This window comes from Sus scrofa, chromosome 6 (assembly GCF_000003025.6).
Source record: "Sus scrofa isolate TJ Tabasco breed Duroc chromosome 6, Sscrofa11.1, whole genome shotgun sequence".
Classification (NCBI taxonomy): domain Eukaryota; kingdom Metazoa; phylum Chordata; class Mammalia; order Artiodactyla; family Suidae; genus Sus; species Sus scrofa.
Window position 1 is genome coordinate 110,721,022 of NC_010448.4, and position 13,000 is coordinate 110,734,021.

Sequence of the window (13,000 nt, forward strand, 5' to 3'; positions counted from 1 at the left end):
AAACCACCAGTATAATTAGAATTCTACTGGGATTAAATTCTGCATTGGTTTTCCATTACCTTAACTATCTCCATTTTACTTTTCCTAAAATGACGAGAACAAGAGGTGTTTGGGTTGGGAGATACAAATAAAGTAAAACATGAGATAGATGTGGGGAGACTACTAACACTAGAATAGCTAAAATGGTCCCCTCATTTCTAGTGAAGAAGTTGTGGTGGGCAACTACCCAACAACATGGGTCTTTTTCTACAGTACAGCCCCCAAATTCCTGAAAATTTTAAGGGGTAGAATAATTATAAAAGATACAGGAGTTCCCGTCACAGCACAGCGGAAATGAATCCAACTAGGAACCATGAGATTGCGGGTTTGATCCCTGGCCTCGCTCAGTGGGTTAAGGATCCCGCGTTGCCATGAGCTGTGGTGTAGGTCACAGATGCAGCTCGGATCTGACATTGCTGTGGCTCTGGTGTAGGCCGGCAGCTGTAGCTCCGATTAGACCCCTAGCCTGGGAACTTCCATATGCCATGGGTATGGCCCTCAAAAGATAAAAAAGACCCAAAAAAAAGAAAAAAAAAAGATGCATATTATATATCTGTCATTTATATCATATATCATGTTTATCAAGTGCCAGCCACTGCTAGATACAACTTAAAACACTTAAAAGGCTCCACATCATTATCAGGATAAAGCTCAAGTTCCCCAATATGGCTCAGAAGAGCCCCCTAATCTGGCCCCAATTCACTGCTCCACCTCCACCTCTTCTTTACTGAGTCACACCTTTTGGGGGGTGGGGGTGGAGAAGAAAAAGATACTTTTACTGCTTTGCAAGGCAGAGGGGGTCACAGCCAGCTAATGCCTTCAAGACTGTGCCCCCCTGTGGAGAGATTAGGAGGTAGTTTTATAGTTTGGGGAGTGGAAAACAGGGCCACAGATACGGATCAGGGTAAAGGCAGGCTTGCATTTGTTTTTCAAAACTGGTGTTTAGTGGTCCCAGGACCAGTTCTGGTGGTCCTCCTCCTCCTCAGAATGAAGAATGCCTCATCAAGTAGTTCTTCAATTTGTTGGGGGTTTTAGTTCTACAGAAAGACTCAAAGATGTTGTTAGGTATATTCCTTGAGGATGAACCAGGACCCTGCCCAAGGCTGTACTGTCGCCTCTTGACTGCTCCTCCCTGGTCTCTGCATCCCCTCCCCTCCCTGATTAGCAACTGTTTGAACCCACCCTTTGGAACTCAGGGAGGGTCATGGAGGTTGAGGCTTATTTCCCAAAAACAAGAAATGGAGGACACAGAAAGGCCCATGTGCCCAGGAGGCTCACAAGACCTGGCTTGGTTACATTTTCCCCCCTCCTCAATCATGAGAACAGGTATTGGGCAAGAAATGGAATGTTTGGGGTGGAGATGTTAATCATAACCTCGGCACAGGAACTCAGTTTTAGGGAGACTGAGTCACACATCTTAACACTAGTCCTTTGTAAATGTACTTCTTTCTGACCGAAGACCCTTCTACCCTTTATAACCAGCTGGCTAATACACTACTTACTCTGAGCTCTTGCACTTGTCTAATACTTCCCAAGGAACAGTTCCACATACCTGGGTTAGGAGTTCTCCGTCAAAAAAAATTCCACCTTTCCTCATACAAGTATTTCTCACACTATATTACATCGTCTGCTTACTTGTCTGTACGTCACCTAACGTGCACAAAGCCAGAGTCCTTGCTGATCCTGTTCTCCAATATATCCCCATCTTAGGTACCTGGCATATAAATATTGCTCAAGAAACATTTGTTTAATGAATGATGTTAAGTTTGGGGGATTTATTTATTTATTTAGTCTTTTTTGGGCCGTACACACAGCATATGGAGGTTCCCAGGCTAGGAGTCAGATTGGAGCTGTAGCTGCTAGACTACACCACAGCCACAGCAATGCCAAGCTGGGTCTGTGACCTACACCACAGCTCACGGCAACACCGGATCCTTACTCTACTGAGCAAGGCCAGGAATCAAACCTGCGTCCTCATGAATACCAGTCAGATTCATTTCCACTTTGCCACAATGGGAACTCTCAAGTTCTGGGGATTTAGAAATATGCTGATTTAGAGATAAAATGATGAAGCTGAAGAAAATGTCAAGACACCCAAAGAGAGATGTTCTATACACAGTTGGAAAAATGGAGCTGAAGTTGGGTTGAGAAGGGGAGCTACAGATACTGAAAATGTAAGACAGGGTGAATACAGAGACTGAGAAAATCACTAAGCCAAGGGTTGGTGTTTGGGTAAAAAAACATGAGTAATAAGTAAAAAATAAAGAAGGAGTCACTGAAAATGCAAGAGGAACAAAATAGGATGGTAACATAGACGCTAAAGAGGACCACATAATGAAAATAGGAACACTGTCAAATGCTAAAGTGAAGTCAAGGAAGATCAAGGCAGTTGCTCCACGAGCCATAAGGACCAGGTCTGTTTTACTTATCCAGGTGCTACCACGGTGTCCAGAACACACAGAAAATCAACAATATTTGTTAAATTAGGGAGTAAAAGACCACCTTTCAAGAGTTCACTTGTGGATCAGAATGAGCCTAAATTTTATCTGCTCAGGTGTTTTGTCCTTAAATACACACTAGTCAACACTTATTTTACTTTTAAAGTTTAGATAAAACTTCTGCCTAATCCTTTGATTTAGTTCTAGCGTATTTAAAAAAAACTATATATATATATATATATATATTATATATATATATCACTCATTTGTCCATACGCTTTTAGTTTAAGTCTCTTGTATCTCTTGACTGGAAAGTGTCAGTACAAGGAGGTTGTTCATAGGCTTGAGGTTGTTCATAGGCTTGAGATCATTGATGAAACTGCTGGTCATGCCTCAGATTCTAATCAGCTCTGAATGTGAATTGTTCTTCAAACCAGATTATATACACTGGTCCTTGAACCCTACTTTATTAAAAAAAAAAACCTATTTTAGGTATCTTAAGCTTTAGCTTTCACTAGAAGAAAAGTCAGACAAACCTGAAATCAATCCAAAAAAACCTGCCAACATAATAAATCATTCTAATAATGAGAGGATTATAAGAAGACTCATAAAACAATGACTATGGCATAGATAGTTAAGTCTGAGAAATTTACTGATGTTGGTTCAAGAGAATATAGGCATCTTAGGATGAGATACACTTCTACATACTTGAAGGTAGTAAAAGGAAAGATTAACAGAGGAGAAAGATGATTAATATCTGGGATAATGGAAATGTGATGGAAGGAGGCAATAGAGAGAGGTGGTAAATATGAATTTAGAAAGAAGGGATATCATAGGTGCGAAGGAAGTGTGGTGAATATGCTGAACGGAAAATGAGCACTAATGAGAGCACTGACTCAGATGGACTCCACACAGCAATGGGTCATGGGTAGTTCTGAGCAATGAACATGAAGGAAATCAGAGGCTTTAGAACATGGAATAACGTTTGAAATAGCTACGTGAGTATGCCTGGGGGATAAAGACCAGAGAGAGACTATGAATGAATGAGTATGAATGATCATTGGTGCCTAAGAATAAGATGTTTAACATGTTATAGTAACTGTGATTGACTGTACCAGCATGCCCTGAAAAAGACTCAAGAGTACATGTAGTACAAACAAGAGGAGGGAAAAATGAGTCTTCAAGTGAAAAATGTTTAACCTAATCAAGAGTGAGCAAACAATGCGGCAAGTCATACAACTGGCCAAATAACATACCTGGTCATATCCGTAAGGCCTCTGCTGTGGTGGCTGTGGTGGTCCAGGCTGTGTTGGTCTGTAACCCCCATACTGCTGACCTTGTCCCTGTGGATAGTTAGGATACTGAGGACCTGGACCACCCTGTGAAGGACCTGCAAAATAATTTACACAAACAAAAGCCCAGAAAAATATATAGTAAGTCCCTTGAATTCTTAGAAAGGATTCAGCATGAGATGTTATTATACTCTCTTTTTTTTTTTCCTTTTCTCTTTAGGGTCACACCCACAACAACATATGGAACTTCCCAGGCTAGGAGTCCAATCAGAGCTGCAGCCCACCGGCCTACACCACAGCCACAACCACAGCAACACCAGATCCTAGCCTCGTCTGCAACCTACACCACAGCTCACGGCAACGCCAGATCCTTAACCCACTGATCGAGGCCAGGGATCGAACCTGCATCCTCATGGATACTAGTCAGGTTCGTTAATCACTGAGCCACGAGGGGAACTCCTATACTCTCATTTTTAAACTAAAAAGAATAGTTTTATAACTTGATTTTCCTCAAATGGCTTTTGAAGTAAAATCCAAAAGTTACAGTAAGTAAAAAAAAAAAAAAAAAAAAAAGCAAGGAGACCACCATGTACCAAGATGCTTTGATTCAGTGTAACTATTGTGCTATGTGTTAGCCATTAAAATTTCACACGTCAAAATGAGTCAAAGAAAATCAGGGAGTTCCCGTCGTGGAGCAGTGGTTAACGAATCTGACTAGGAACCATGAGGTTGCGGGTTTGGTTCCTGCCCTTGCTCAGTGGGTTAAGGATCCGGCGTTGCCGTGAGCTATGGTGTAGGCTGCAGACGCGGCTCGGATCCCGTGTTACTGTGGCTCTGGCGTAGGCCGGTGGCTACAGCTCCGAATGGATCCCTAGCCTGGGAACCTCCATATGCCGAGGGAGCGGCCCAAGAAATAGCAAAAAGACAAAAAAAAGAAACTCAGGAGTTGGAACACAGATTAACTCCATGATGTTAAGGAAATTCACCTATACCTCTATTAGAAAGTTAACCAGTATAAGCAAAAGGTAAACGAAAAAGCAAGAAGCAGACTCAAATTAACATACTGAAGTAATTTCTGAATAAAGTTTAGAAATCTGTGATAGTTACAGCTGGATAGCTCTACGATTTATACTTGTAATCACTAAAGGAATCACAAAGAATGATTTTATGTGTAAATTCTAGATTTATATTCACAATCACCAAAAGAATGTTTTATGCTTTGCACTGACAAAAAACAAAAAAAAAAAACACAGTATTTTCAAACGAAAACTAAAAAAGATTTGAAAAACCACAGGCTGAAAGTGAAAAAACCTGATTCAAAAGTTGTACTCTGTGTACTCATCACCTTTAATATTTAACCCATATAAATGAATGATTTCAAATTCCAGAGGTGGCAAGGGACTAATTTGGCTTGCCAAACAAATGTCTATTTAATAAACTCTACTATTGTCTATTGTCAAGAATGCTTTGTAAACCATAAGTTGATGCTTTGATGCTTAAATGTTTTCTATCAGAGCCATTCAAAACCTGTCATAAAAAACACTGACTTCATAGGAAGGTGTCAAAGAGAACAATAAATTTTCAAGCTTAAATAAATTCCATCTATCTACTATTTAATTATTATACATCCAATTATTAAAATTCTTAAATTTTCTATTAGAAGTAAATGTGACAACTGAAACCTTATAGAAAAGCAAAACAGGGATGTCTCCTTTAGGGTGCCCAATGTCTGACAAAATAGCATTTAAATACTGGAGTTCCCTGGTGGCCTAGTAGTTAAGCATCTGGTGTTGCCACTACTGTGGCACAGATATGAACCCTGGCCCAGGAACTCCCACATGCCGTGGGCATAACAGGAAAGAAAGAGAAAGAAGGAAAGAAAGAAAAGAAAGAAAGGAAGGAAGGAAGGAAGAAAGGAATTAACTACTTAAACCCAAAAGCATTAAATTTCTTTTTTCTTTTTTGAAAATTACTAAATTCCTTTTACTCTCTTTCCACAGAAAATAATATTTTTTTTACATCAATACACTTACCTAATTGATCATATTCATTTTCATGCAATAACAATAAAACCAGACTACTCTATTCAAATAGGCAACAGTTGTGAAATGGAAATGCCATTTAAAATGAGCATGAAAGTAACTTTGTAAAGACAAGAAAGCCATGGAATATTTCTAATGTTATATCTGGAACTAGGGAACCAGGACTCATCATTTTGGGGAAAAAAAATGCCTGACTCCCAATACCTGACTGAATTTCAATGCTTATGTTGAAGGGGTAAGAGAATTTCAGCTTGATTCTAGATCTTAGATTTGCTATCACAGATGGAGAGAGGTGCCCATAGTAATAGCACAGCTTAAACCAGTGAATAAAAATAACAAGACATTACTGATCTTAAAAAAAGAGACCATGTCAGCAAAAGATAATGTCAGATTAAGCAGCTACTTCTCCTATTGTGGGAACCATATGTTCCTCCACTTAAAGCAGTTATAGAAGCCTGAAATTTAAGACTGAGATATCAGGTCTTTATCATTCCTCACTCCCTATCTAACAGTCAGATAGCCAATTAGTATATATTATAGTGAGTATGTCATAAGAAAAGATGGCTATACTTCCTCCAAACTCTGTAAGATACATACCTGCAATAAATATAGCCCTGTGGATGTGTATACTGCTATTTAAATTGTGAATGAGAAAAACATATTCTTTATGCATTCCAAATAGATCTCATTTGTACCCTAAAAGATCAATGTTACTGTTCATGGAGATAGTCATTAGTTTTAAAAACATACCTGCCAAGTAGATTATGTAGATATCTTTAATAACCACTCAACTCATCAGTTTTCCAAGTAGCACGTACAAAGCTACTGGCTGATCATGAACCCCAAACAGGTTTAAGAATTCATTTAAGAGTTCATTTTAGGAGTTCCCATCATGGCTCAGAGGAAATGAATCTGACTAGCATCCATGAGGACGTATGTTTGATCTCTGGCCTCGCTCAGTGGGTTAAGGATCCGGCATTGCCATGAGCTGTGGTGTAGGCTGGCAGCTCTAGCTCCGATTCGACCCCTAGCCTGGGAACCACCATATGCTGCAGGTGCGGCCCTAAAAGGACAAAAAAAAAAAAAAAAAAAAGAATTCATTTAAAATGACTACATACCTTACCTTTGGTCAATGAACCATCTCTAGCTTCTGTTTCTTTTTAAATGGATCACTAGTTTAAGAACAACATTCTAAATAAACATTCTAGTAATAGACTAAGCTAAAATTGTAAATTTTTAAAAATGCTAATTCTTAGAAAAATAAACATTAAATACCCACTTCCATATTATTTTTTTTCTTTTTAGGGCCACATCTGTGGCATATGGAAGTTTCTAGGCTAGGGGTTAAATCAAAGCTGCAGCTGCCAGCCTACACCACAGCCACAGAAACACAGGAGCCAAGCCACATCTGTGACCTAAGGGGCAGTTCATAGCAAGGCTGGATCCTTAACCTTCTGAGTGGGTCAGGAATCAAACCCACACCCTCAAGGATACTAGTCAGGTTCTTAACCCACTGAGCCACAACAGGAACTCCTACATTTTTTTCTCTTTCATTTTATGGCTGCACCTGTGACGTATGGAAGTTTCAGGGCTAGGGGTCGAATTGGAGCCACAGCTGCAGGCCTAACACCAGAGCCACAGCAACGTAGGACTGGAGCTGCATCTGTGGTTCATGCTGCAGCCTGTCGTAACACCAGATCCTCAACCAATTGAGTGAGGCCAGGGATCAAACCCACATCCTCACAGAGACAACATCAGGTTCTTAACCCACTAAGCTGCAGTGGGGAGGGGGGGGACCTCCCCATTTCCATATCTGAAGAGAGTACTCATCACATTTTTGGGTGAAAGAAATAAACTGCAGTGAGCTATTACCGTAGCCCTGCTGCTGTCCTGGGTAGCCCTGCTGCCCTGGGTACTGCTGCTGCTGGGGTGGATAGCCCTGCTGGGGAGGTGGTCCTTGGTAAGCATCCTGCTGTTGGCCGTACTGTGAGTTTCCTACAGGATAATTGGAGAAGAGGAAGAAAAAACTGAGAGGTTTGCTTAATTAACTTTTTTCCTCTAAGATGCTTAGCCAACGACACAAGAACAAAATGAAATGCCATATTGATTCTTAAAAGTTAACAAAACAAAGAAAAAACTCAAACCAAACAGAAGGATTTCGGCCAAACAAACTGCAGTTAAAGCCAATTTTGCAAGGTTGAACTGCAGCATTTTCAGCGTCTCTGCCATACGAGCATTACATTTACTGGAACATCACAGTCATAAGATCATGACTATGCTAAATAAAATAAAAAAGACAAAATTAAAGACAGCTACAAGAGCACACACTAGCTACACAAGATCAGCAAGCTGTTTCCTAAAGGCACTATACTTATATGTAAAATTATACATATGTAAACACACACAAGAAAAAAAAATTGGACTGAATGGATTTATGTTCAAATAGAAAGTTTCCACTGAGGAAAAAATTATTTTAAAATGTTTTAGTCTTTTTATTGTTGTTAGAAATGGCAAGTCATGGTTATACATTTGAAATATTTGTAAGGAAATTATTTTGATTGCTCTAGGCTCCCTGTAACTTTTAAAATAGCCAGCAACTAGTATTCTACGAGAGCTTTGCATGGGTAGAAGTTGTCTTATGCAAGAATTTTGGTTCCTGTAGAAGGGGATATATATGTGTATGTGTGTGAAGGTATATAGATACCTCCTTCGTAGTAATGTTGTGAGGAATCCTCATAAGGCCTATCGTAGCCTTGTTCAGGATACGACGGTTGCTGATAACCGTAATCATTATGACCTACATCAATTCGACAAGAGACAGGAAGAAACGTTAATGGCCACTGAGTGAAAACCCTAAATATATTTCAACTTTCAGATAAAACTGAAAAAAAAAAAGAAAAAGAAATGGAAAGACATAAAAACTAATTGCAATTGCATTAGCCAAATATTTACCAAATGTGATTGTTTTCATATGAGATAACGTGCAAGTATTTTTTTAAGCAAAAAAACAGTTTTAGAAACATTACACTTAGTCTTAACTCTGATAATCCTCAATCAAGGAGGGAAAAAAACTTTATCTTCCATTAAAAAAAGAGAGAGAATGAAAGCATTTAGGCCTTTCACATGTAAATAACTTGAATTAAATTAGAATGAACAAAGGAAGCAATTATCATATTTTGTCAAACACCTGTTCTGCTGGTCGCCAATTCCACAGCATATGCTAAAACAATGCAAAATATAGAAGAGCTCCATAAGTTTTTTTCCCCTGAAAGAAACTGAAGCAATTTTTTCACATTTTCTATTCACTTGCCTAAAGTATTTGTATCTCAAAGTATTTTCAGATGAAAAAATATATTGCTTAATGCTGCCATTTAGGAGCCTTTAGAAAATATTTCTAGAGTATCATAAACTTCATAAGATTAACACTGTGTTAAGTACTAGAGTACACCTTTTATTTTAAGGCATGATAAATTATACCAGCAAGATGACTGGGCTTTCATGAAATCAATACTCTAGTCCTTTTAACTAAGGTGCCCAAAGAAATTGCAGGAAATATCCTTTCAATTAGCTAAAACCTGAACTAAATTTTAGGAGAATAGCTAATTAAGGAAGGAGGAATATACTTAAGAATAAATGTAATATTCATTGCTCCAGTATTCCAATGTTCCCAAGCCACCTCAGCAAAGTCTACATTATGGATTGGCAAACTATGACCTACAGTCTAAATACAACCAGTGGCCTGTTTTGCTTCACTGGAACAGTCATATTCATTCATATTTTCTATAGCTGTTTTCATGCTACCACAGGAGTTCAGTACTTGAGACCAAGACCATATGACTTGCAAAGACTAAAATTATTTACTCCCTGGCCGGTTATAGAGAAAAAGTTTGCCATCCCCTCATCTACATATTTACTGGCATAAGTATCTGAACATAAGAAAATATCCAATGCTGTTTAAGAAAATTGTTATAAATGAATACTCTATGTACATGTGAGACAAATATTATTGATACACATCTATGCAAAAATGATACCATTTAAGTTTTAAAATTCCATTATGTAATAAAATAAATTACTTATAGCAACTTCAAAGTTCTGCTATTTATAAAAATAAGATCTATTTTGAATAGAAAGTTCATATTTATAACAATACAAATTTCATACTTCAGGAAATATTTAGGACGAAAATAAGTGTTAAATTCAACTCAATTCCTTAAAATCTATTAAAAATTAAACAAATCGATCATTTATTTTCAGCAGACTTCCTAATGTATAACATTTAACAAACTAGATTTCATTGCTTTGAAATAGCTATAATCTATATATGAAGTTTTTCATTAAAAAAACTAAAAAAATAATGTCTACATGTGAAAGGACAAAGAAAAAAAAGCAACAGTCTAAATTAATTCAGGGTAAGTAAAACAGATTTTAATAATACACTTTTTTCTAACCAGAATTATCCATATATATATCCACTGCCACTAATGAACATTTTGTGTGCAAAATTCTACAGGTGTTTGCTCTGCCTGTATAAGCAGAATCTCTGCAGAAAACACCTATGTCCTTATATTACTTATGCTTTACCCACTGACCAAAAAAAAAACTTCCTGTAGATTACATTAACTTCTGGTCAAATGGTCCTAAATGCTTTAGCTTGAAGTTCTTAGTTTTCCCCAAGTTTAAGTAGTTTACCTTAAATATGTGAAGGGAGCTTAATATAAATGAAGATTTTGGCAAATCCTTCCAAACGAGATAAATAATTTTACCATACGATCAACCTCTAGTTGATCAGTTTTATTTGTTTGGCTTATATATTCTTTAACGTTATATCATAACATTTTCGAACATACAGGAAAACAAACTATAGGGTGAAAGCCCACTTGCATGCTTGGATTAAAACTAAGCACAGTACACTTTGTGCACTTTTTCAAAAACCACCTTCCAACTAAAAAATAAAAATACCATTAACCTAAATAACGAAGATTAAAATGTGGTTTCCAAATGCCTTTCTATTCTACTAACCATATAAACAAACAGCTGTATTTTGGATATAATTTAGCCTCCAAAATCCTTCTCAAATGCAAATGCTAACATATCTAACCACAGTTCTTTGAGACATATGCAACAATGACCAACATAGTGAAACTTGGAAGAATACTTGGAAGAATACTTTGTATTTACACAATTCATAAAAGTAAACCAACAGGTGAACTTTATGGTATATGAATTACCTCAATAAAGCTGCTATTAAAAAAAAAATCAGTAACACTTGCTTTGGTTCAAACGAACAATTCCAAATATAAAAGGATCCTCTTTTAATATAAGAAAGGATTCCAATGACAGAACATCATTCCTGATGGTACTAATATGGAATATCTAAACAAAATATACTTTAAAATAGATTATAAACTAAGGCTACCATTGATGCTTGAGATTTTCTAAATTTGGAAGAAACGGATTGTTAGTTTCTTCATTCTCATTAAGATGTTTGGAGTAGCTATCTACAGGAATACTGGGCAGGGATAGAAAATGGGAAAGTTAACATTAGGAGAGATTACCATCAGGGTAATATTGCTGGTTCATGCCTTCTGGAGGACCTTGTCCACCATGACTGTACTGGTCCCCATAATAGTCTTCCTGGCCTGAGTACTGCTGTGGTGGGCCTGAAAAACCACAACCAGTCAAGATGTAAATAGTTTGTTCTCTAGGTCATCAAAGGCTGTCTTTCTAACCAGATGTTGAGATTATTTATTTCAGCTGTAAATTCCCTTCCCATGCTTCAGCATTTCAGATACTTTTGACCTTCTTTTATACACACACACAAATACACAGCAACAACACATGCCACATGTCACAAAAATTAATGGTAAGACCATACATGCAATATCAAATGACATCAACTCAAAAAAAAAAAAAAAAAAAAAAAAAAAAAAAAAACCACTAGCTTCTTTTGGGGGGGGGCACATCTGCAACATATGGAAGTTCCTGGACCAGGAATCAAACCTGTGCCACAGCAGCAACCCGAGCTACAGCAGTGACACCAGAGTCTTAATCCACTAAGCCAATAGGGAATTCCCAAACACTAACTTCTTAAAAATGGATTCAAAATAGTATAAAATTAATTTTCCTTTTATTTTGATAGTAGAGCAGCTTGAACTAAATTAGGGTTTGTTTCTGATCATATATTTAGAAACTTCTTAAAAATAAAAGTGTATTTTCTGCTGTAAATTATAAGCTTTTGATAAAATTTTACAATGTTATCTTTTCCCAGAGAAGAATAAAAGAAAGCTATAAACCAGGAAGTTCATATCCACTTTGTGATCCTTTGTACCCACTAACTGCACTATCTTTTAAGAAAAATGATAAAATATAATTTTAAATATCCAGAAACAAAAAGCTCTGGCTTTGCCTTGATTAAAAGTTCACTAAAATGTAAAGCCTTTCAACTACTCTTAAATCTTTTCCAAATGTAGTCTTACCCTGTTGAGGTGGTCTATAGGGAGGAATCTGTCTCTGACCCATCATATGATTGCCTTGGTTAACTTGACCCATCATTCCCATAGGTGGCTGCTGGCCTTGGTAATGCTGTCCACCTCCCTGTGGCATATTGTACTGTTGAGAGGGAGGTTGCTGATGCATCATTGGCCCTGAAAACAGATAAAATATTATGCACATGCTTTTTGCATATAATTTTAACATCTGAAGAGAAATACAAAAATCTTTTATGATCATGTAATACCTAAACTATGTAATTTATTGCAATATAAACTGACTTCAAGTAATAAAAACAAATCTTTGAATACAGTTCACATGCCTGCTATAATCTGCAAACAAGGGAAAACAACTAATTCAAATTCATCATAGTTGATTTGAATTCTATTGGAGGAATAGTCTAGCAATTTCTAAAAAAACAACGAATACAATATATGAATATCCTGAATGTATATAGTTTTCATTGGTACTATATAATATTTATCTATATAATCTTTCTAGGAAAAAACAGACTCTTTATGCTACGTAAGAAAATATGCCAAACAGAGTAAAGCACAAAATCACAAAGCAGATCAGCAAACTAAGAGAAAGAAATCTAATTTCTGGATATCTATTTTTTTTCCCCTTTTTCAATGCCCACTCATTATATCATGGTAGATTATACTATTTATATCAGTAAAATTTCATAAACTTAATT

The 13,000-nt window shown here is 37.0% G+C and overlaps 1 protein-coding gene across 1 annotated transcript in view; it reads right to left on the reverse strand.

The window, feature by feature from the left end:
• SS18 (SS18, nBAF chromatin remodeling complex subunit) overlaps nt 1-13,000 on the reverse strand; it is a gene marked incomplete at its 3' end in the record, with an annotated part of 78,368 nt that overhangs the window by 9,584 nt on the left and 55,784 nt on the right. Inside the window, 4 exon segments of the mRNA NM_001244804.1 lie at nt 3,734-3,867; nt 7,684-7,806; nt 11,370-11,474; nt 12,291-12,458. Coding sequence (NP_001231733.1) covers nt 3,734-3,867; nt 7,684-7,806; nt 11,370-11,474; nt 12,291-12,458 — 530 coding nt within the window.